The 25882-nt window shown below is 33.8% G+C and overlaps 1 protein-coding gene across 1 annotated transcript in view; it reads right to left on the bottom strand.

The window, feature by feature from the left end:
• The window catches only part of nonC (serine/threonine-protein kinase Smg1), a 1124353-nt gene that overhangs the window by 243253 nt on the left and 855218 nt on the right, over window positions 1-25882 (bottom strand). Inside the window, exon 60 of the mRNA XM_090398044.1 lies at window positions 17172-17393. Within this exon, the coding sequence (XP_090254170.1) occupies window positions 17172-17393 (222 nt within the window). The remainder of the gene's footprint in view (window positions 1-17171; window positions 17394-25882) is intronic.

Raw genomic sequence — 25882 nt, 5'->3', positions numbered from 1 at the left:
CGAATCACGTTAAATTCAAATGTCTTTGTTTGTAAAATTTTCAGTTAAGTTTCAAAGCCATTGTCAATACAATTATAGGAAAACACAAAAAACAAGAACAACTCAATAGAAAGAGAGACCGCATGATATTATGTGCACTAACAGCTGCAGCAGAACAGCTCCATCTGTATTAATAGATATCCAAAATAAATTACAATATAATAGTTTAGTTAATAAATTATTTTTAAATATAAACAAAAAATTAATTACAAATTAAGAAATACATGAATGGTGAGTATTAGCCAGTTTAACTTACCAAAACTTAGAAAATTTTAGGTTATCATTTTTGTTCAGGTTTGGGTTGTGATTTGTTGGTTCTTTAAGTAAAATATATTCCTTATGTTCTTCAAGATGAATTTGTGCAGAATGACCAGTTTGTCCATAACAGAATAAGCCACAAGAGCAGGACATTTTGTGAATTCTGGGATAAGAAAGAGAAGGATATTTGTCTTTAGGTAGGATAAGGAAGGTATTAAGTTTGTTAACTAGATAGAAAGAGACTCATAAGTTAATTCTGTCCAAGTAGTCTTGCTATTTTTTTCTGAAAGTCCTTTAACATATGGACAATTCTGGTAATTTCTTCTTGAGGTAGGTTAAGTACGAGTTAGTTTTCTATATACTGAGAACCGTAGACTACCATTTGGATGAGGTAAAATGTGAACATCCAGAAAAGGAAGACAACTGTTATCTGCTACTTGCACGATAAATTTGATTCTTGTATTTATTGAATTAATTTTTTCAAGAAATTCATGAAGATCGACAAGGAGGAGTTCCATACAGCAAACACATCATGATCAACATCTGCATTAAATTGATGGTTTATGTGATCGTATTACAGACCTTATAAACAAGCAACACTAATCAATCCAAATTCTAACATACCAGTACTTTTCAAACTCCAAAAGATTCACTGTATTATTATTGTGTGATGTCTCATTACTTCAAATGCCATTCCAAAGAATGAAGGTGGCAGGATTTTCCCTCTGAAAACTAAGTTTTCAACCTACAAAACAGGCAAAATGGCCATTAGAATGCATGCAGTATACACTGGTCTCATCGCTTGGGTTGCTTCAGTCATAAATCTGTAATTAACCAGCCAACCAAAGCAATCCACATGCCTATATATATCAAATGTAATACATAACGCTGGTACACTAATCAATCCAAATTACATAACGTTAAAAACTACAGTACTGACTGATGCATTAACCTTTGAGTGCAATGCCAAACTGTTCAAATCCTAGTAGGATCTCTAATTACTAATGCCCTCACTAGTGCATCATCAGCAACATCAGAGAATTTCATAACACATTACTGGTTGATTTCCATCTCCTCAATTTTGCTTAACCATATTATCTCTTATCCATGACTGACTGATTAACTGATTTATGATGTAGTGATGGCAAAGGTCATGCTGTGCAATATCAAAGGTTACAACAGCACACAAGGTTATAGCAAATAGTCATGAAGAGATAAGTTAGTAAATAATATGATATGTAAAAATATTAAGTTAATCAATGCATCACTACTACACATAATAGAATTTATAATCAAATGTATTTGTCATCATCATCAAATTCCTGCCATTTACCCTCAAGGGGTGTACAGGATATGATAGTACAACATGAAAAAAATTACATCATTACTAACTTCCTACCTACAATTTTCCTCCAAATCAGTCTGTTACTTGTCAAGATTCCAACATTATCAGATCTTATATTTCTATCGTCTAAGGCAATTTATACCGTATCAATCCACCTATAACTTGGTCTTCCTCTGGGTCGTTTTCCTGCCAACCTGGCAGAGAACACTTGCTTTGCTAATCTTTCTTTGCCCATTCTGTTTAAGTGACCATATCACCTGAGATTAGCTCTGCTAACGCATTCCTGGATGCTGACAATGTCAAGTTCTTTCCTAATATCCTCGTGTTTAATATGATATTGCCATTGATGCCATCTGTTCACGCCTATAATCTTTCTCAGGACTCTCATATTTGTGGTCTCTAGTCTTTGGTCAAGTGTTTTCACTTCTGACCCAGCTCTCAGATTCATAAGTTAAAACTGGTTTAAACACTGTCTTGTATACAGCTAATTTAGTGTTCCGACTAATTTCTTTCTTATTCCATATGAATTTATTCAATTAACTTCCCACCATACCAGCTTTGCTGATTCTGTTGTCTATTTCAATATTTAATTTACCATCTTCAGTAAAAATTGTGCCTAAGTAGCTGAAATGTTTTATTTGTCCCACAGGTTCTCTATTCACAACACAGTTGACATTTTCAATGATTCTGCCTATTTTCATTGTCTTTGTCTTTTTATTGCTGACCTTCATACCATATCTATTACAACAGCTATTCAATTTAGTCAGAGAATCTTGCAGACTTGTAGCGGATTTATTTAGAAGTATAACATCATCCGCATAAAGCAAAGAGCTGACATTAACATCTCCAATTTTGATATCATGTTTAATAAAACTTTCCTTCTTAATGTGATCCTTACATATAATGAATAACAGAGGGGATAATGTACATCCTTGACTCACACCAGATTTAACATTAAACTAACTTCCTGTACTTCCTTCAATTCTAACTGCTGACTTACAACTCAAATAAAGACTAAGTATTGCTTGATATAATGCCCAATTGACACCATATAACTGCAGCATATTGAATAGCTTCTCTCTTGGCACCCTGTCATATGTCTTTTCCAAATCGACAAAACTTAAATACAGATCTCTGTTATATTTCCATGCTTTCTCGACTATTTGTCGTAAAGTGAAGATCTGATCCTGACAGTCTTTATTTGGCCTGAATCCAGCTTGTTCTTCACCAAGCTTTTCTTCCACAATTCTTCTCAACCATTTCTCAAGTATACTTGCATAGATCTTGCCAGGAACACTCAGTAAGGAAATACCTCTGTAATTCTCACATTCAGTTTTATTTCCCTTTATATATATGGGTACTATGAGAGCTCTACTCCAATCATTGGGAATTCGTCTCTCTGTCTAGACTTTCTGAACTATGCAGTGCAGCTTATACCACCATACTTCAGCATTTCTGGTCGAATATCATCTACTCCTGCTGCCTTTCCACATTTCAAGCCTTTGATGGCTTTTTCTACTTCAAGTATGGATAGGTATTCCTGACTGCATGCCTGGTCAGTGTTTTTTACCACTGTGCTGTCATCACTGCTTGTTTCATTTAGCAGTTTTTCAAAGTAATTACTCCATACTTCAAGGATATCTTTTTCTACCGTTTTCATGTCACCTTTATCATCTCTAACTCCTTTTACAGCCCTCTTTCCTCCATTCCTAAGCTTCTTCAACAACCTCAAGAATATTTTGCCACCTTCTTGATATTTATTTTCCATATTCTTGCCAAAGTCCTCCCATTACTTTTGTTTAGCTAGTTTTACACACTGTTTAGCATTCTTGCATTTGTCTCTGTATTCTCTAAGAGCACAAGCTTACTTATTTGACAGGAACTTTTGATATGCTTTCTTATTTTCCTTCACTGCCTCTTTAACTTCCTGTGTCCACCAGGGAGTTCTGATTTTTTTAATCCTTGCAGACAACCTCACCACAAGCCTCTCTGGCAGAATCAATCAATGTTTTCTTCAGAGTTTGCCACTGAATCTCCAAGGTTTGATTCCTGTTCTCAAACTCTTTCATTTTTTCTTCAATAATCTTTGTGTATTTTAGTCTACAGTTCACATCTGAGAGCTGCTCAACTTTTATTCACTTTAAAACTTTCTTATATGTCATTCTTTTCAATATGAAATTCAGTTTTAATCTGCTCAAAACTAAATAGTGATCACTTCCAATTTCAAATCTTCTGTACACTCTGGTGTCCTGCACTAGGGAGAAAAATCACTATCAACAATAACATAGTCAATGAGACTTTTTTTTATTCCTTGCCTCTTCTCTCCATGTGAATTTGTGCACATTTGTATGTTTGAACATGGTGTTAGTAATAACCAGTTCATGTCATGAGCAGAAATCCAACAGATATTTGCCATTATTATTAGCTTTGCTCTTTTCTCCAAATTTTCCCCAAATATTTTTGTATGTCTGACAATCACTTCCTACTCTGCTATTTAGATACCCAACAAGGACCAACTTTTCCTTTTTCATTGTGTCAGTAGCTTTCTCTAGAGATTCAAAAAATACCTCCACTTCTATCTTAGTAGAACCTTCTGTGGGACCATAAGCACAAATAAGTCTCATTGTCCAGTTCCCTATTCTCATATTTGCCCACATTACTCTACTTGAGACTGACTGCCATTCAAGAAGATTAGCCTCGTATTTTGTGTTGAATACTATGGCTACTCCTTCTTTTCCTTGATTGTCATTGCCTGAATATAACATTTTGTATTTATTGCTCAAACAGATCTCACCAGCTTTTGTCTTTTCTGTTTCAGTCACCCTTATTATGTCGATCTGGTACTTATCTAATTCTTCGGCTAGCTCCATTTCTGTTCTGTTCAGGCTTCTTACGTTGATAATACCGATCTTTAACTTTGGTGATGTTGAGTTGGGGTTTGTTTTAAGATTTGTTCTCTCCATTGTTCCAGTAACTGACTTTTCACTGTTCACCCTGGTAAAACAACGGGGGCCTTGTTTAACCGGGCAACGCCCCAGCCGGCATGAAATTTTGTCATGTTGTACCATCATTTTTTATTTTGGTTTAACCAATAAGAATACAATTTGGTCGGCTAAACCCCAAATTGCCAGCACATCCTCGTTCATTCAGTATCCAAGTAGATACCCAACAAGGTGCACCACGAGAAAGTGAGGATTGGACATTACGTCAGAAGCCCTGGTCGGTTCTCCGCATTCCTTTGAAGGCTATGTGGAGGTCTCCTCTCAGTTATACAGATTTGTATTTGTATTGTATAAATGTATTTGTATAATGTATTATCAAATGTAATCAAATTACAATCAAATGTAATTGATTATAATCCAAAAAATTATAATCAAATGTATTTGTATGTGCAGCCGGCCTAGTTGATCAAGTGGTTAGTGTATTCGCTCTCCAGCCAAAAGGCTGCAGGTTCGAATCCTGCTGTGGGGATGGATGTTTGCGATTGTCTGTGAAAATACTAGTGGTGGTGGTGGGTGGTAGATGGTATTAGTGTAGATGATGATGATAGTCATGGTTCGCTGTAGTTGGTGGAATGAGTGGTGAAGACAGGAGTAGCAGAGTATGTGCCCACCCTCAATGAATCTTTGGACTCCTTGGTGGTATCATGTAATAACAATAATAATAAATTAATTCTTTGTAAAAAGTTAAAAACTTCATGCAATTTGTTTAAGTCTGATAAGATCTGTCTGAGTGTATATGGCTCAGCCAGATAAGCAAAATTTCATAAAAGTTGCACTCTGTCTTGCAACTTCTCACTATGTCTATTAGGGAATTCTCATATTCCACCAGCCATTTACATGCAATTATTTAATGCACACAGTACAGTACATCTAGATCTCATAGCATCATTTGAGTGTATACTGTATGCATTTAATAAATGCATGTAGATGGTTGGTGGAGTATGAGACTTAATAGGCATAGTGAGAAGTTGCAGGATGGAGTGCAACTTCTCACTATGTAATAGAAATCATGTTCTAAATTAGAAAAAAAAATATTCCATGATTTTCTATGTCTTTTTCTGGCTTCTCTTATTCTTTTATATTCTATTTCATCTTCTAATCTTTTACTAAATAACTTTATGATATGCTTCCTGTTTCATTTTGATTATTTTTCTTAGATTGTATCATCCCATATATTCATTTTTTTCTTTTTATTGAATTTTTTGATCTTTCTTAAGCTTTCATTTCCTGCTGTATTTAGTATCATTTTTATATTCAGCCATTCAATTTCTTCATTTCATTTTATTTTATCTAAATATTTGTTGATTCTTTGTTCATACAGCCATTGTATATTTGTGTCATTTAATAATCTAGTTTTATAAACAAATGTTTTCAATTTTCTATCTGTTCGTGTTATTTGTAACCATTTAGGTGGTAATCTTAATTTTATTTTAATGAGGAAGTGGCCACTACTTATTTCATAACTTCTGTGAACTCTAACATCTAAAGAGAACTTTGATGTCTTTTCATTTAAGATAAAGTAATCTACAAGGGGGGGAGGGGGAGGCTGAAATGTTCTCTACCTACACGATAGATGGTAGCATCTGTCATAAGCATCCATGTGACATTGCAAGTCATTCTATCAAGTTGTTTGTTTTATACAGCTGTCTGAAGCAAAAGTGTTGTCTGTATCCCTTGAAATAGATAAAATTGAGTATCATGCAGTTAAAAAATTCTTTGTAAAAGAAGGTTTAACGACAAAAGAAATTCATTCAAAGTTCATAAAAGTTTATGGGCACTCTTCTCCTTCATTTTCAACAATTAAGAAATGGGCTGCCGAGTTTAAACGTGGCCGTACCAGACATGAAGATGATCCATGTGAAGTACATCCAAAAAGTGTAACAACACCAGAGATCATTGATCAAGTGCACAATATGGTATTGGATGACTGGCAAGTCAAAGTGCGTGAAATTGCTGAGACTACAGGCATTTCAAAAGAACGTGCAGGATATATTTTGCATGAAGAACTGCAAATGAAAAAGCTTTTGCAAGATGGATGCCGTGCTTGTTCACAGCAGATCAAAAACACACTCGCATGAAAATCTCTGAACAGTGCTTGGAGCATTTTAACAGTAATAAAACTGATTTTGTGCATCAATTTATTACTATGGATGAGACTTGGATTCATCATTACACACCAGAATCCAAACAGTAGTCAAAACAGTGGACAGAAGTCGGTTGTTCATCTCTAAAGAAGACAAAGTCAGTTCAATCAGCAGGAAAGGTCATGGCGGGGAATATTATTCTGATCTTTTAACCAGACTAGAGATGAAAAAATTCTTGAGAAAAGAACTGGTTTGCAGAAGAAAAAATCATCTTTCATCAGGACAATGCACCTACCCACAAAGATGTTTTGGCAATGAGAAAATTAAGGGATCTGCACTATGAATTGTTGGAAAATCCACCCTTATTCCCGAGATTTGGCTCCCTCTGACTTCCATCTCTTCCCAAACTAAAAATCTTCCTCGCTGGTCAGCGTTTTTCCTTGAATCAAGAGGTGATTGCAGTCATACAGGGGAATTTTTCAAATCTTACTGAGACCCACTACAGGGATGGGATAATGGCACTGGAGCATCATTGGAATAAATGTATTAATCTTAAGGGAGATTATATTGAAAAATAAAAATAATTTTGAAATTATATATTCGTTTTTTCATTGTTAGGCCAAGAACTTTTCAGACCACCCTCGTAACACTGATTTCCATCCTCTTGCTCCCCAAGAATATTTATGTATGTCTTCTGTGGTTCTAGAAAGAATTCATTATTTTAAGGTTATTATAAACTACGAAGTTGGTCAATTTTTTATTATTACTGTTTAGAGTATATTCTCCATATATTTCTATATTATTATTAATTTTCGTGTTTCCAATTCTTGCATTTAAGTCTCCTGCTAATATTGCATAATAATTTTTATTTAATTTATTATATAAATTTTGTAATCAATTATAAAATCCAATATTATCATATTCTCTTGCTTCTTCTGGGGCATATAAATCAATTATTGTTAAATAATCTCCATCTATTTTTATTCCAGCCAGCCTCTATTATTCATTCATTCTATAATTTATATTTCAACTGTTTTGAAATGGAATTATGAATCCATATCATAACACCTGCTTGTGAGGGGGGGGGGAGTCCTACTACACCTCATCATGGTCACCCCTGAATCCCTGAAGCTTTTGACCAAATTTCTTATGGTCTGATTTCAAGGTGACTAACACGGCAATTTCATACAATTTTCCAATGAAGAGTCACAGGAAGAAACCAACCAATTTTATTGTGTCTGAGGCTGCAGACTGGGCTCTTAAATAGAAAATATGCTATGAGGACTCATATTAACATTTTGCAACTGAATATCAATGGTACTCAGAGAAAAATGGATGAACTTAAATTCATACTTTATGAAAACAATATCCATATTACTTGTTTACAAGAAACAAAACCAAACAAAAATCTGAAGTTCAGCATCAAAGGATAAACAATTCTTAGGAAAGATAGGAGAGAGAGAACTGGTGAAGGGCTTGCTATCCTTTTGAAGACCCCAGAAATAAAATTCAAAGAAATTACTCTAAATCAATATTTAAATAATAGCAGTTCAACAGAAGCTCAAGGCTGTTGAAATACACCTACCAAACCATTCTATTTCAATTACAAATGTCTACCACCCTGATAATACAAATATTGACACAGACATCACTGAAAAGCTCAGTGAAGCTCCAAATGATACAATCATCATACTTGGTGACCTAAATGCAAAAAAAGCCCAAAATGGGGCTCCCCGATTTAAACCAAACAGGTCAACAAATTGAAGTCCTCTTTACAGATTTGGAACTCACAACAATTAACAACAGACAGAGATTGATTTAGAGTACTTATCTCTCTAAAACTATGGGAACTGAATCTGCTATCGACATCACAGCTATTAATTATAGCATTGCATCAATGGCACAATGGAAAATTTTGGGAAATGCCATCAGTGACCCATAATAACAACACTTAACTTGAAGAATGATCAAGAACAGCAAATCAGGAGGACATGGAACTTAGAAAAACCAACTAGACGTTTACCCAATTCTTGATAGAAAATTACAAATCCATACTTGACACACCAATAAAGTTACCAAAGCAACAATCCCAAGAGGCAAATGGAAAAATACCTGGATCCCATACTGGAAAGATCACGATATCGATGCAATGATAATAAAAGGAGATAATATCAACAAACAATTCCGAATTAATAAAATTGATGAATTTAGAAAGAAATTGATACAACACACAAAACAGAGCAGGGAATTTGGAAATGCAAGCAAGAGAAATGGACAGAGCTTTGCAGTAACTTAGATCCAAGAAAAGACAGCCAACACTGAAACATTATTAGAATCCTAGACAACAACAACAACAACATCAAAGGAGAGAACCAACATAAAACAAACTTCATCATAAATGCTAGGAAAAAATAAAAAGCTATAACAGATCAAGAAATGGCAAACACACTGCAAAAATTTATTCAAATAGCTCCAATCTTCAGTATAATGGAGAGAACAAGACCCTCAATAAATTCAGAAGATACTAAAACAAATAAGAAAATACCAATCGAACGATATCTTCTCTGAAGAACTTATACAAAGTGGACTAAATTCACCAATCAAGAAAAATGCATCTAATAAATCTCCTGGTAATGATGTTATCTTTGGTCATATGGTCAAACATCTTGGCAAAAACACCAAAGAAAAACTTTTAGACATTCTTAATACATCTAGGCAAACTACCAAAAGATGAAAAAAAAAAAAATCAATTATTGTACCCAACCTAAAACCTGACAAAAATGCTGCAGAATGTCAAAGCTATAGGCCTATCGCATTAACTAGTATACTCTGTAAAATTACTGAAAGAATCACACACTCCAGACTGATGCACTGGCTCAAAAAAATAAGAAAATGAACTTCTACCAAACTGCCTATAGAGCCCATCATTCGGCAACAGATCAACTATTCTACTTCTGTCAAACAGTAATACGTAATACTCATTTCAGGAAAAACCAACAAAAAATACAACTGCCATATTCCTTGATAAGATCGCTGCTTTTGATAGTGTTTGGATCAAAAAATTAATACAAATAGTATGTGATATTGGAATTAGAGGAAATGCTTTAATGTGGATCGCTGACTTCATGAGAGAAAGAAAGATCAAGGTTAGAATCAATGCAGCAATATCTAGAGAGTGGAGAACCTATTCCCCAGGGCTCAGTACTCAGTCCCTTACAATTCCTTTTATAAGTCAATAACATTCATCCTTATCTTACAGAAGACACAAAAATAGTTTGTTATGCTCATGATATAGCCATTTAGCACACTAGTGACAAAATTAAAGAATCAGAAGAGATTCTAAACTAATACAAGAGAGGATTAGATGAATTTAAACTCAAAATCAAGCCAGATAAACAAAGCTATGCACCTTTAGTACAAACAGGAAAAATAGACATTCCTATCTCCAAGTCATGATCAACAGCCTAATTGAAAAAGTCACAAATCCAAAATACTTGTATTATGCTTGATGAGGAATTACATTTTGCTCAACACATCTCAATTCATAGCCCAAACTAAATATACTGAAAAGGCTTTGCAGAACAAATTGGGCACAAAGCCAAAAATTCTCAAAACTACTTACACTACACTAATAAGGCCAATAATGGAATATACAGCACCTATCTGGTTACCTTCTGCTTCACCAGTAAAGGAAAAATCAGACAAAGTACAAGCAAAAGTGTCCAAGATTATCAATGGTGCAGTCTCATCCACTAACAACAATAGAGCCCAACAGGAATGTGGACTTGACCTACTGGAGGTCAGATAAAAATTTATCACCATAAAATTCTTTAATAATATCAGAAGCTACCAAAGCAATCATATCTCCCAAAAAAACATAAACATTGAAATCAAAAATGCAGACTTCACAGATTATCAACTTTACAATATGATGACACTACCAGGAAGGAAATAGGTCTCGATTATATAAATGCCCACATAAGAAAAGAACCTCTATTTTCCAGACCTTTACCTTCAAATACCTCCATAAATCTAAACCTTACTGAACCCTGTACAAAAAATCAAAAGAAACGCTCAAAGAAAAAGGCGTAAATGCTATCAAACCTTCTTTCATTCTCCAAACAAGTTACTTGTTATACTGATGGATCGTCACATACAATATGATTATTGGAGGTGCTAGTGCTCTCCTTCTACTCCCTTTCAGGAGTAGAAGGAGAGCACCAGCACTGCAATAACTACCCTAATAGAAAATGCATTAACTACCCTAATAGTGAACTGACACCCACTCACAATTTTACCTGTCCAGCAATTACGGAAGCTTTCTTGCAAGCAATAGACCCTAATCCCAAAATTTCAATAAAAGTTGGATCTGTGAGAAATGCTTCCAATTTTCCCAGAAAACTCTATGCAATAAATAAAGCACTTGAAGCCTATTTAAAATTATCACCATCTCAACAATCAGAGGGAATTATAATTTACAGTGACTCAGGATCAGCTATGGAGGCAATCAAAAATGGTAATACCAAGCTCACCCAAAATATCCATGAACTCTTAAACCAACTAAAGTGTTTGGAAAAAAGTTGCACTTTATGATAGATTCCTGCTCATGTACAACAATGCAGTTGATAAATTAGCAAAAGAGGCCAGAGAATTATAACTCAACCAAGAAACTGATATGATAACTCTTGCCGATGCTAATACACTAGCAAAATATAAACTAATTCCACTAAATCAGGGATACAACTCCAAATTCCTGAAAATGTTGACAGAAAGACCATTACCATGACAGCAAGACTCCAAACAGGACATCTCAGAGGAATGAAAATCAATACGGATGGTACAAGAACATATAGAAACTGCAATAACTACCCTAATAGTGAACTGACACCCACTCACATTTTTACCTGTCCAGCAACTACAGCAGCCTTCTTGCAAGCAATAGACCCTAATCCCAAACAACAACTTTATACAAACAAAATCATCGACATAGCTAAAGCAAACATGTTAATAGAAAGGGGGGGGGGAATGGTAAATCCCTTTATGCTTTTATAGCCGGTTACGAAACTCATAATAATAATCTTCTCATAATGTAAAACAATATATATACATCTCTTAGGAGCTGGGTTTTACATTATGAGAGAATATTAAAGTTAGTGACGGAGCTTGATCCACCTATGCATGGAGTTGCCCTGGTGTTGTACTACCCAAGTGATCATTAACACTTGGACTCACCGATAGTTTTTTCGGCATGAAACTCTATGGATTTCGATCCGAGTTTCGTACCCAGCTATAAAAACATAAAGGGATTTACCCCCCCCCCTTCTATTAATATGTTCGCTGGTAAAATAGCCTTTCGGCTTATTAAATTAGTAATTAACAATAAATATAGGAGTACACCACTTCGATAGTAGAGATATGTAAGTTTGTGTTCACTTAAAACCTTAATGAGCCTGTGTAGCTCGGCGGATGTGGCGTTTGCACACCGCCGCGCTTGGCCGCACGAAGGAAGTCTTGGTTTCGAGTCTAGTCGGCGACTAGAGGAAATTTTTCTAAGCCTTTTTTCGACCGGTTCCCGAGTTAGTCGATCTCTGGCACGGGCAAGCAGGTTTTTCCTCCCGGAAACTCGGGTTTTTCGTCCTGTAAACGCAAGAAAATCGACCGTAGAACCCACATTATTCCAGACATTAAATATATTGCGTTAGGGTTAGGAACCACGAGATGGCGGCACATTTGAGCCGTCTCTCTTCACTGCGCACCGCTTAATTAGTGATAGCCTTGGGCCATCTGTCTCTGATTGGGTACCAGTGGAGATTGAACTGCCCACTCAGTCTCCAAAAAGTTAGATAGGGCTAAATGGCCTCGCCTACTCCCGTATACGGGAATAAAATGGCGTTTGCTGATTTTTTTTTTTTTTTTTTTTTTTTTATTCCAGGTCTACCTACTCACTGATGAGACCTCAAAAAAGGTTGAAACCGGTCTGGGTAGTGACCTCTTCTCATAATGTAAAACAATATATATACATCTCTTAGGAGCTGGGTTTTACATTATGAGAGAATATTAAAGTTAGTGATGGAGCTTGCTCCACCTTTGCATGGAGTTGCCCTAGTGTTGTACTACCCAAGTGATCATTTACACTTGGACTCGCCGATAGTTTTTTTGGCATGAAACTCTATGGATTTCGATCCGAGTTTCGTACCCGGCTATAAAAACATAAAGGGATTTACCATACCCCCTTTCTATTAGCTAAAGCAGTTCAAAGAGCACATGGAAAAGACAACACCACCACCTTATCAAGAATATACCAAATTGATCTGAAGGAACTAAAAAGGGATTTATAATCAAAACACCCACTAGTTCCTAGAATATATGGAGTTCCTAAAATTCATAAAAAAGATATACCACTAAGACCGATAGTAGATGGAAGGGGCTCTCCAACCTCCAATATTAGTAAGTTTAGATGTTGTCAGCATTTTAGAAAGGTTCCAAGAAATGAACAGTAAACATCCTGGAGGATCTCTTTCCACCAGACATTGTACAGCTCTACAAACATTGCATTAAAAAACACGTTCTTCCTTTACCAAGACAAACTCTGGGAACAAAAAGTAGGACTAGCAATGGGTTCACCCCTCTCACCAGCTCTAGCTAACCTCTACATGGAAAATTTTGAAAATAATGCTTTATAAAACTGGCCTGGCACATAAAACCAAAAATATGGCTCCGCTATGCGGATGATATCTTCATCATTTGGCCAGGAACAGCACTAGCTTAACAACTACATCCAAACATAAAAATTCACTCTGGAACTAGAAGAAAATAAAAAACTTCCTTACCTAGATATCCTTATAGAAATAAATGAAAGAAAAAACAGGTTATCAATCTCCATCTATAGAAAACCAACAAACACAGGAAGATTTCTTCATGCTACCTCACCACTACCCCAAGCAAAAAAAATAGACCTAATAAAAACCTTAAGGGATAAAGCATATAATATCCCCAGTACAGAAGAAAAGCGGAAAGAAGAAATACATTATTTAACACAGATCTTACAACTGAGTGGTTACACAACTAAGATAATTAAGAAAATTCTCAACACAGCACGTACAAAAAACTTAAATAAACAAGACTTCAAGAACGCAGTCACTCCTCCTTATATCAAGAATGTAACAGATAAATTTGCCAAATTATTCTACAAGTACAACATAAAAGTTACTTTCCTACCACTTGAAAAAATATCAAGATCTCTTCATCCTCTGAAACCCCCACATCACCCAATGAAAAAACCAGGCGTTTATAATATTCATTGTTCCTGTGGCATCTGCTATGTGGGCCAGACTGGGAGATCGGGAGAAATCTGAATGAGGGAACATCAAAAGGATGCACAAAAGAAGAGAAAACATAAATCTGGCTTAGCATATCACACAACTTCTACTGGTCATGATGTACTCTGGGATAGAACAAACATGTCCTATATTGATAAGAATTGTTTCACAAGAAAATTCAAAGAGGCAGCAAATATGATTAAAATTCTTAGTCAATGCAACAAAAACCAAGGTTTGATTTTAAATCAAGTTTGGTCATCGTTTATTAAAAATTTACCCACTTCAGACCTTGGACAGAGTGAACATGAACCACAGAATGCGACAACAAATAGCAGTGTCTCCAACTAACATGCATTAACAGTTGTATAGATCTGTTATTCGGTTTTTTAACGAACTTTTTTGATGTTCATAATACCAACAAATGAACTTGTTTTTCATAATTTCTTATAGTTTGTGCTTTAAACTGTTAGTTCTCTTTACCCCTGAAGATGTTAGTCTTACGACTAACGAAACTTGTTGGGTTATTTTTAGTACTTGTTTAGTTTTTTTTAAAAACAGTTCTCTAATAAACATGGTCACAAAACTGGAATATTTCTATTGAACTTCTTAACCACAGAAACCTACGCATGAAAAAAGTATCATTCTTGTTAAAACACTCCAAGCACTGTTCAGAGAATTTCATGCGAGCGTGTTTTTGATCTGCTGTAAGCAAGCGAGGCACCCATCTTGTACAAAGATTTTTCATTTGCAATTCTTCATGCAAAATATATCATACACATTCTTTTGAAATGCCTATAGTCTCAGCAACTTCACACACTTTGACTTGCTGGTCATCCAATACCATATCGTACATTTGATCAATGATTTCTGTTGTCGTTACACTTTTTGGACTTCCTTCACATGGATCATCTTCAAGGCTGGTACGGCCAAGTTTAAACTCGGCAGCCCATTTCTTAATTGTTGAAAATGAAGGAGAAGAGTGCCCATAAACTTTTATGAACTTTGAATGAATTTCTTTTGGCGTTAAACCTTCTTTTACAAAGAATTTTATAATCGCACAATACTCAATTTTATCCATTTCAAGGGATACACACAACACTTTTGCTTCAGACAGCTGTATAAAACAAACTACTTGATAGAATGACTTACAATTTCATGTGGATGCTTATGACAGATGTACCAGGAAAAAAATAATTCTTACCAATAGTGTTGCCATCTATGGTTGAAGCCAAGAACTTTTCAGACCACCCTCGTATGTTTTCACTGTTGAAAACATTATCATGTGGAAGCCAGAAGCCAGAAATACAAATATTAAAACAAAATAAGCAATGAAAAATAATCAAATGCCTGGAGAAGAAAGAGGAATTACAAGAAAAATATTCAAAGTAGCAGGAGAAATTATTGGCAGAACTGAAAAATCTGGTTAATAAATGCCTAAAAGGAAAAGATATACCAAAAAGCTGAAATACTGTCATGATAATCTTCTTCAAAATGAGGTAATAAGAAAATGATAGATAATTAGAGGCTGCAAGATGGTACAAGTATATGAACAATTTATAAAAATAATAATCAGAATTACCAAACTATTAGATAATGCTCTGCCTAAGGAACACTCTGTATTCAGAAGGTAGTACAATCAACTGTCTGCAAACTCCGAATCAACTAAGAGAAAAATGAAGAGAATATAATCCTTCGTACATAGATATTATAAAAAAAAACTTTTCAGTTGAAAATCAAGTAGTCCTAATAGCAACAAAGAAACAAGGAGTAATGCAAAATTATTCAGCTAATAAACAAAATATAGGAAAAAGCACTGGTCTGCTAAATAAAGGAGTATGTGCCATTAAGATACTATTTCCCCTAAATCATTCAATGAAGTATTATATTATACCCTATATAAATAAGATTGGAGTGATAGAGGGAGTAATATAAATGGAGAAAACCTAAATCATTTATGATATGTTGATGATATTACAGTTACAATAAACAACAAAAGACAGCTAGAAGAAATGATGAATGAAATAAACAAAGTAGGATTATATATAAACTATGAATATACTAATTTTATGAAAAATACTAAAGAAACCAGTTAATAGAAGAACAAATAACAACAGACAATAATAAAATACTAGTATAAGAATATGTATACCTTGGGAGATCTTTTACATTAGGATAAAATAAACATTTAGGAAGAATTAAAAAAAAAAAAAAAAGAATTCAGCTAGCCAAATGAACTTTTGGAAAAAAAAATTGACTATTTCTGTGTAGGAAAACAAAACCTGACTAGAGAGTGAAACTTTTCAAATCCCAGTGATGATATATAGATCAGAGACATGGCCAATAAATAATCAAACAAATAGAGAGAGAGAGAGAGAGAGCACTATGCTAAACATTGGATTACTAGGCAAAATAAAGAAAACGACAACAACAACAAAAAAAAAGCATGGATGTAAGGGAAGAGATTTTAAAATTAAAACGGACATGAGCAGGGCATATTGATGAATGATGATATCTTCATTCTATCATTATCTTTATGAAATATTCCTGTCTTCCTTACACTGCTTAGATACTTTTCCAGTAGCTAGACTTTGCTGAACTGTCAGGTCTATCATTTCCTTAATACATTTTTTAAATCTGATTTTGCAATAGTAAAAACAATTTTGTTTTTACTATTGCAACGAGTCTGGTGTGCACTTTTCAGACCACAATGCTATGATTAGATTGTTAATCCTTCGGCATGCTCTACATTCTGTTGTCTGATTGTATTCTCTAGCAAAACTGTGTGCTTGCAGGATGAAAAATCCTATCAACTCTATATAGGATACCAACTAATTTGCCTTCAGCTGAAGGAAGTCTTTCCAACCAAATCAGATTGGATTATTTCCACAGTGTATGATTTAAAATTAAGATGGATGTTTTCATATATATAATATAATATAAATATCACATGAGAAGTATACAATTAATAGGGCAATATATACTGACACAGTTTCAAAGGAACATGGGGGCAGAATTTCAGAAATTTTTCTACTCAAAGACCAAGTAATGAATTCATTATTTTAAAAATAAAGTCAAATCAATTTTATTTTATATTTTTTAAAGCTAACATCTGTAAGTAACTGACCTGTTTTCTGACATACTCAGCAATGAACATTTTCACTGGTTTAAACAGTTGTTCATCATGGAAGAAAGTTCCATCTCTTTCCACATTTTGTGATAAAGCAGGTACTTGTAAGTTGTCAGTAAAATCTTTACATAAATTAAAAAACTGCTGCATTGTTTGCATTCTCTTCAAGAAGAATATATCATTCAGAATCCCTCTGGTTGAGGAAAGATGAACTGGGGGCTGAAAATAAAAATAATTAGTTTTTCACTTCTTTGCACTACACTACATTTTCTAGTAATATTATAACATGCCATGTAATGAAACTATATGTTCTAATGTGATGTATCTAGTTTTATATCCTGAGAATGTAAATAGTTGGAGAGATGCATTAACAAAATAATCTAACAATGTGAAATTTTTATTATACTTAATTTTCAGTGTACATACTACATTCTGCCCCTCAAATATGTCCCCCAAACAAACAGAAATTACAGATTAAATAACATATAAAAATATACAATAAGAGTAATTATAACAAGCATATGATATCACATTTGTAAAACAAAACAGCACAAGTCTGGATTATCCATGCTTATTTTTTTTCAATTATTCATAGCATCCCTCCTTCTTCGGCAGCCCAAATAACTGAGAATATACTATAATAAAAAAATATTTCTTCCCTATATTAAGAGCAAAGTTTATATTTTATTCAGGAAATGTATGAACACTCAGCTTTTTTAAATTAAAACTTCTGTTATAAGTAATAGCACTTCTTATATTTTTTTTTTGTAACTCAATTACACTCTCAATCTCATTTTATAGAAGTGAATGAACAGAAGAAAATGCTTCTAAAATACCATTCTCCTCTCAAAAAAAAAAAAAAGTCATTCAGCATTCTGCCACAAGGATTTTTTATGAGTTGTTAATTTGACACTTACACCACCTAGTTTCACTCACCCCAAAAAAGCTACTGACTTCTTCAGGGTTATAATTAGCATAAAACAAGATATTAAAATAGATAATGGAGTAGTCCAAATACTAAAAAAATCATTACAAACGAGAATAAATAAATTCATCTTAACCAAAAATGCAAAGTAGCACAGCAAGCATGGCTGTCATCTGGTAAAGATTGGAGATGATTGTTGGCAGAATTAAATATGAGTTGTTAAAAGAGTTAATAGATTTCCAGATGCCATTTAATATAAGTCCTTGGTTTCTGTTGCGAGATCAATGCGAATGGATAACTAACAGTTTATTTTAGGAGACTGGAGCAAAGGTTTCTTTAAATTAATGCACAGTGAAAATATCCCAGTTTATTATATGGTTAGTAGTTGAAGCGTGGTTGACCACACAAAAAATTTCTTCTCTTTTATGCTCGATGTCTCCAACATGTTCCTTCTTTCGCTTTAGTTTAATATAACTAAAATCTACATTCGAATGTTTTGACCTTTATGTCAAGGTTATCTTCTGGAGCTTACAACTATACACAGAAAACAAGCTACACTACAATCAAACTGGTTTGTTAAAGATACTGATCAATCGCTACAACAATTATTGGCCCAACCTCGTGAAAAAATAAAAAAATAAAAAATTATACATCAACGCTAGAGTCCTATTATTTGTGTTGTCTACTATGTACATATATTAACGTTATTCCAGCCCGTTGGAGTGGAATGGTTTCTAATACTAGCGGATTGGCTAGAGTCCTGACTTATGTTGAATCTTTCATATTAGGTTGGCTGAATGCGTGCCATCCAGATACTTGGAATTTTCATACCATCTTTGTTATTGATATTTGGGTGGTTTATCAGGATTTCGCAGATTCCTTAAATTATCTTTCGTACCAGGTTTTTGTGCGGTGTAAGGAGCAGATGCTTTTCCAGTTGATTTGGTGTAAGGTGTTGAGTGCATGGTCTGACAGGATTGCGTCACCATAATGGTTATATTTAATGTGTCTAATGTGTTCTTTCTTGCATATGGGGATTGTCCGTCCTGTTTCACCAATGTATGGTAAGCTACAGGTGCAGCAGATGCAATAGACTCCAGGATGTGCTAATGGGAGGAGAGAATCCTTAGAGGAGTTGAATATGGTTTTAAGTTTAGTGGGTGGTTTAAAGGTGGCATTGAGGTTATAATCTTGAGGATTCTGTTGATTTTTTCTGATAACCCTTTAATGTATAGGATGGCTATGGTTTTACTGTAATCTAGATTTGTTTTTGTTGTTGTTTCATGGAGTATTTTATTAATAGTATTTTTGTTATAGTCATTATTTATGAATGTGTCGCCGATGATTTTTATTTCTTGTTTCAGGGCTTGTTGTTTAGAGCAAATTGTTGTAGCTCTGTTTTTAAGCGTGTTAATGACTCCATATTTTTGTGATGGGTGGTGGTATGAATTAGCATGTATGTATTGGCCAGTGTGTGTTGGTTTTCGGTAGACCGTGAAGGATAGACTGCCTGAAGGAAGACGTGTGACTAGTGTGTCCAGGAACGGGAGCGAATTTTGATTTTCGATTTCGATGGTAAATTGTATGCATTTGTGTTGTTTGTTCAGGTGGCTAAGGAATGTGTTTAGCGTTTGTCGCCCGTGTGGCAAAGGTTTTTTTCACCAGAGGTCAGGCCAACAATTGTTGTAGCAGTTGGTCAGTATCTTTAACAAACCGGTTTGATTGTAATGTAGCTTGTTTTCTGTGTATAGTTATATGCTCCAGAAGATGAACTTGACATAAAGATCAAAACGTCGAATGTAGATTTTAGTTATAATAAACTAAAGTTTTTATTCAAACACAGTAGTAGTTGTCTCCATAATTTTCAAAAATGCATTTGGATCACCGTATAAGCTTAAAAGTAAAAATGTTCCTTCTTTCTCACATTGAATCCACGACTTATCTGCCCTATATAGGCCAGACTACATGTGCATGGTGTTCTATAGACTCCAGGGTGTTTTTAAGGACATCAAACCATTTACAAATACCTATAGCATACCATTTTCATTTAGTCTGGCATAAGGCCAGATCATATGGTTTCCCCTCATTCTACAATATGAAAAAATCTTACCAGTGTCAATCCAGTGGTAACCTTTCAACAGCTTTTTTTTTTTTTTTTTTCTGGCACAGAAATTATAGAAATAATTTGGTTTTTCCAATGTTTTTCTGTCTACCACTCTCCTAATATCATCAAACATTCCTTTTTGATTTCCTGTCTTTAAATGATTTTCTCCAGTAAAACAATTGTAATAATCAGGCTACCTTCCTCAGATTTTGATGTTCGGAACTCTAGCTGGCTTTCTTTTTTATTACATTACATTGATACTGCAAGTACAGATTTTTTACACAAACTGTTCTCACAACTACTGGCATAACCACTTTCAAAACACTTTAAAGCTCATATTCACTAGTGACCCTTCTAAATACACTGCAGCTATTGTTTGTTCTGCAAGTATTTCAGACCACAATCTGAGTATTATTTCTAAACATGTGGATGAGACTAACTCACACAGCTGCTCTTATCCATGTGTTGTTTGGCATTATAAGAAAGTCAAATGGGATCATATTTACGATCTCTCTGCTTAATTTCCTACACAGGATCCTCATTTGTGACATAGGAAGGTTACTGTTTTTTATCTTCTGATCTAAACATTTCCAATGAATGTATTATTGAAGTAATATTTAGTGGTATGAAAATTCTTTTCTTCATTCTTGATTTTGAAAAAGGGCTAAAAGCATTGCATCATATCAAATGAGTCAATCTATTGGTTAAAAGGTATCACTGGATGTTGGTAGCGGTCTGTTTTGTGCTGTTAGTTTGACTGTTTGGTAACGCATCTATATTTGACATCATTCATGTACTGTGTTCTTGATCTCCCTCTACCAAGTCTTCTCTAAATTATTATTCCATCAATCAACCCTGTAACGCCTAGAGAGCATGTCCCCTGGGTGGCGGATAGGGGAGCCCACCATGTGTGTGTGTATGCTCATGCGTGCATGTGGGTGTATATATATGGTGGGGTGGTCCTAATATACTGAATAAGGACTCGTGGACCAACAGGGCCATAAGGGGGCAATCATCTTGATTGTAAGAGAAGTGGCACTCCCATGGACCCCTAGCTGGATCTATCCTCTCCTTCTACTTTGAGGAAGATCCACTTACTTTAATCTTTCCTATTATGCCTTATCAGCCAACTCTTCTTATTTTATGACCCTTATGCTATTAGAATACTCGAGGGCCATAGGGTCTTTTCATTTCTGGCCTTACAACTATGCCCTCTCTATAAACCTTACTATAATTCTTCTATAATCTACTCATTTCCCTTCAGCATACCCTATGCTTCCTATGGGCTTAAATTCGGAAGAAGGCTAGTTCAGAAGTCTTAAGGTAGCAGCCCTACCACTGAACTATTCCATCGTCACGCTAGTCTCCTGATATGGAGAACATAATCCTACTTGTCAGCTGACAGAAAAAGATAATCGGATTGAATCTATGGGAAACGACCCAGGAATGGAAAAGGTAAAACAAAAATGGAAACGACAAAATATAATACATATAGCAAACTGGAATGTAAGAGGAATAGCATATAAAGAAATAGAATTAGACCAGTTATTAAATGAAAGAAATTTTAAAATAGCAGTAATCACTGAAACAAAAAAGAAATTAAAAGGAACTATGAGAACTGAAAATTTTAATGTGATATACAGTGGAGTCGACAGAGACCAAAGAGCACAAGCAGGAGTCATGATTTGGATTCATAATTCCCTTTCAAAACAGTTAAAACATTATAAATTATGAAATGAAAGAATAATAGAAGCTAGAATGAAAATAGATAGAAGAAATTTAACAATAATTTGTTTATATGCCCCAGAAGAAGGAAGAGAACAGGATAATATTGATTTTTATAATCAGCTACAAAACATATATAATAAAATAAATAAAAACGATTACATAATTTTAGCAGGAGACTTAAATGCAAGAATTGGAAACACGAAAATTAATAATAATATAGGAATACATGGAGAACACACTCTAAACAGAAATGGTAAAAAATTGATTACTTTGTAGTTTATAATAACCTAAAAATAATGAATTCCTTCTATAAACATAAAGACATACATAAATATACTTGGGCAGCAAGAGGATGGAAATCAATATTAGATTACTTCATATTAAATGAAAAGACATCAAAATTTTCACTAGATGTTAGAGTTCACAGAGGATATGAAATAAGCAGTGACTACTTCCTTGTTAAAATAAAATTAAGATTACCACCTAAATGGCTACAAGTAACAAGAACAGAAAGAAAAATTGAAACATTTGTTTATAAAATTAGACTATTCAATGACACAAATGTACAATGGCTATATGAACCAAGAATTAACCAATATCTAGATAAAATAAAACAAAATGAAGAAATAGAAATAGAATGACTTAATATAAAAATGATACTAAATGCAGCAGCAAATGAAAGCTTAGGAAAGACCAAAAAATTCAATAAAAGAAAAAAAACTGAAGATCTGGGATGATACAATCAAAGAAATAATCAAAAAGAAAAAAAGAAGCCTATCACAAATGGTTAAGCAGTAAAAGATTAGAAGATGAAATAGAATATAAAAGAATAAGAGAAGTCAGAAAAAGATAGAGAGTCATGGAATAAATTTGTTTCTAATTTAGAACATGATTTATATAAAATAAGACCCAATGTATATAAGATTTTGAAACACCTAAATGCAGATACCAAAGAAAACATAAAAGTAAACACTGAATTGAAATTAGAAGAATTTCTAAATTACTACACAGAACTGTGGACAGACAAATATTTTAAAAAAGACAACTGGCAAATGATTAAAGAAAATGAAAAGGAAATAACTGAAGAAGAATTAGAAATCAGCCTGAAAGAAACAAGAAACGGAAAATCACCTGGAGAAGATAAACTAGGTTCAGAACTATATAAATACGCAGGAACAAGATTCAAAGGAAGACTCTTATTATTTTTAAATAAAATTTACTCAACTGGTATCCCCCCAATAGAATGGAAAAAAGCAATTGTGATTCCTATCTTTAAGAAAGGTAATAGAGATGACCCTAAAAACTATAGAGGTATCAGTATACTAAATTCATCTTACAAAATATACAGCAGAATCTTAAATAACAAACTAATGAAATATTCTGAAAACTTTATTCTAGAGGTACAAAATGGATTTAGAAAAGGACGATCATGTATAGACCCAGCCTTCTGCCTAAAATTAATAATAGAGAAAAGAAGAGAATATAATTTAGAAACACATATTGCATTTATTGACTTTGAAAAAGCATTTGACAAAGTTAAAAGAAGCATATTATTTAACATATTAAAAGAAAGACAAATACCAAATAATATCCTAAAAGCTGTCACAAGTATATATGAAAATAATCAAATACAAATAAGATTAAATCATGAGCTATCATATATATACAAGAGAGATAAACCAAGGGATCTGACAGGGATGTCCCCTCTCAGCAACTCTTTTTAATATCTACTTAAATGAAATAATAATAAAATGGAATAAAAATTTACATCAAGGAATTAAACTTTCTCCTACAGTTAACTTAAACGCTCTCCTCTTTGCCGACGACCAAATAATAATTAAAAATGCTGAAGATAACTTAAAGAAAGCTATTTTAGATCTAAATGAGATATCCAAAGATTAGGGTATGATAATATTAACAGAAAAATCAAAAACTATGGCGTTTAAAGGACAAGATCCAGCAAGAACTAAAATAGTAATAGATAACAAGATCTTAGAACAGGTGAATTCATTTAACTACCTCGGATGTATGATCACATATGAAAATGAAAAAGATATAAACATAAAAATTGCAAAATATTTAAAAATAACAGGTGTAATTAACTCTATATTTACACCAAACGTAGTTCAAAAACAAAACCAGACTAAAAGTATACAATACATTAGCCCTACCAGTCTTAATGTATAGAAGCGAAATCTGGACAATAAAACAAAAAGACAAACGAAGATTAACAACAGCAGAAATGAAGTTTATGAGAAAAACTGCAAAGTATACCCTATTTGATCACAAAAGAAACGAAGATATTATGAAAGAATTAAACCAAGAACCAGTAATAGAAAAAATTAAAAAATATAAACATAAATGGATGGAACACGTTCAAAGAATGAAAACAGAAAGATTACCAAAACAAGCTTTATAGTACAAACCATTAGGAAAAAGAAAACCAGGACGTCCTCTTAAACGATGACTTCTAAGGCTAGAACAGGCCAGGCTAGGCCTAAATCCTTGATACACATGATGATGATCAATCAAATTTGTAGTCTAATCTGGGTATCCTAGTATATGTCCTATCATGTTATTTCTTCTTTTTTCTAACATATATAGTATTTTGCTTTTTTCCTTTTGCCTTTCTTAATACTATTTATTTGTGACTCTTTCTGGCCATGCAATCTTTGATATCTGACACTAACACCACATCTTGAATGCTAGAAATTTTGATTTATCTCTCTTTTATTTTTTTTTTAAAGCGTTCATGTCTCTGATCCATAGAAATCCACATTACAGACAATCTTTTAATAAAGTGCTTCTTTGTTCTCAGTGACACATTTTTTAATGTTAGCTGTGTCCTTTTCTTGTTAAACGCCTTTTGTGCTTGAACTATTATTATTCTCGCATCTCTTCTGCTTCCTCCATCTGATATTATTAGATTTCCAATATTTTTTCCTCATTGATTTTCATCTTGCATCTTTTATAAAGAAGTTTATTCATCTCTGCAAGTGATTCTCGTAGTCCTTTTTCATCTTCTATTTTAATGCTGTTGTCTAGTCTACAAATCTTATACTAAAGCCCACCATTAAAGTTTATTCTTTTCTTTGAATTCCTTCATAGCCTCCTTAATGTTAATATCAAAAAGTAGTGGTGAGAGCACACATCCTTGTCTAATGCCCTTTCTTATATTAGCTTCTTTCCTTTGTTTTCCTATGATTGTGGTTCAATTTTATTAATTGATTAATGAGTCTTCGGTCACTGTAATCCATTTGATATTTGATGGCTTTGGACATGATATTCAAATCAATGCTGTTAAAAGCTTTTTTCTATATCAACAAATGTTATGGGTAGAGTTGTTTATTATTTTAACGGTATAATAGAACACAGAAACTAAGTAAATAATTAATTTATTAACTTGATGCTGATATTTCGCTGGTGTTATAACCAGCATCTTCAGAGCACAAAAACACTGTTTGTCACAATACGTGAGACTAAAACAACATGGTGTACTTAAACAAAATTGTAGCAGCAACACAAAGACTAGAGTCCTGATTTTGGTGCCCTCTATCTGAAAAAAAAAAAAAAAAAAAAAAAAGGCTATCATATATTACTAGAGTCCTAGAAAAGTGCTAGTTTTTTCTTAATATGACTGTCTCCCAGATCTTCGGCAAGTTAATACAGCCATATTTGTTGAGATTTGGAGTGTGTTTTAGGGCTTCTGTCGCCTCTAAGAACAATCTCTCTGATTAATTCGGGTTTCTGTGTAGTACTTTTGTGTTTTTCCAATTGATCCTGTGTGCAGAGGTATCCAGAGCATGGTCTGCTAGGCCCGACTTCCCATAATGATAATTCTAGACGTATCGTTTATGTTCGCTGATGTGGATATTCACAGTTCTGCGGATATAACACCAGCGAAATATCAGCATCAAGTTAATAAATTATTTACTTAGTTTCTGTGTTCTA

Source organism: Typopeltis vanoorti, chromosome 9 (assembly GCF_054136105.1).
Source record: "Typopeltis vanoorti isolate ZY-2024b chromosome 9, IOZ_Tvanoo_1.0, whole genome shotgun sequence".
Classification (NCBI taxonomy): domain Eukaryota; kingdom Metazoa; phylum Arthropoda; class Arachnida; order Uropygi; family Thelyphonidae; genus Typopeltis; species Typopeltis vanoorti.
The sequence above is the reverse complement of the archived record's forward strand: the minus strand, read 5'-3'. Positions and strand labels throughout refer to the sequence as shown.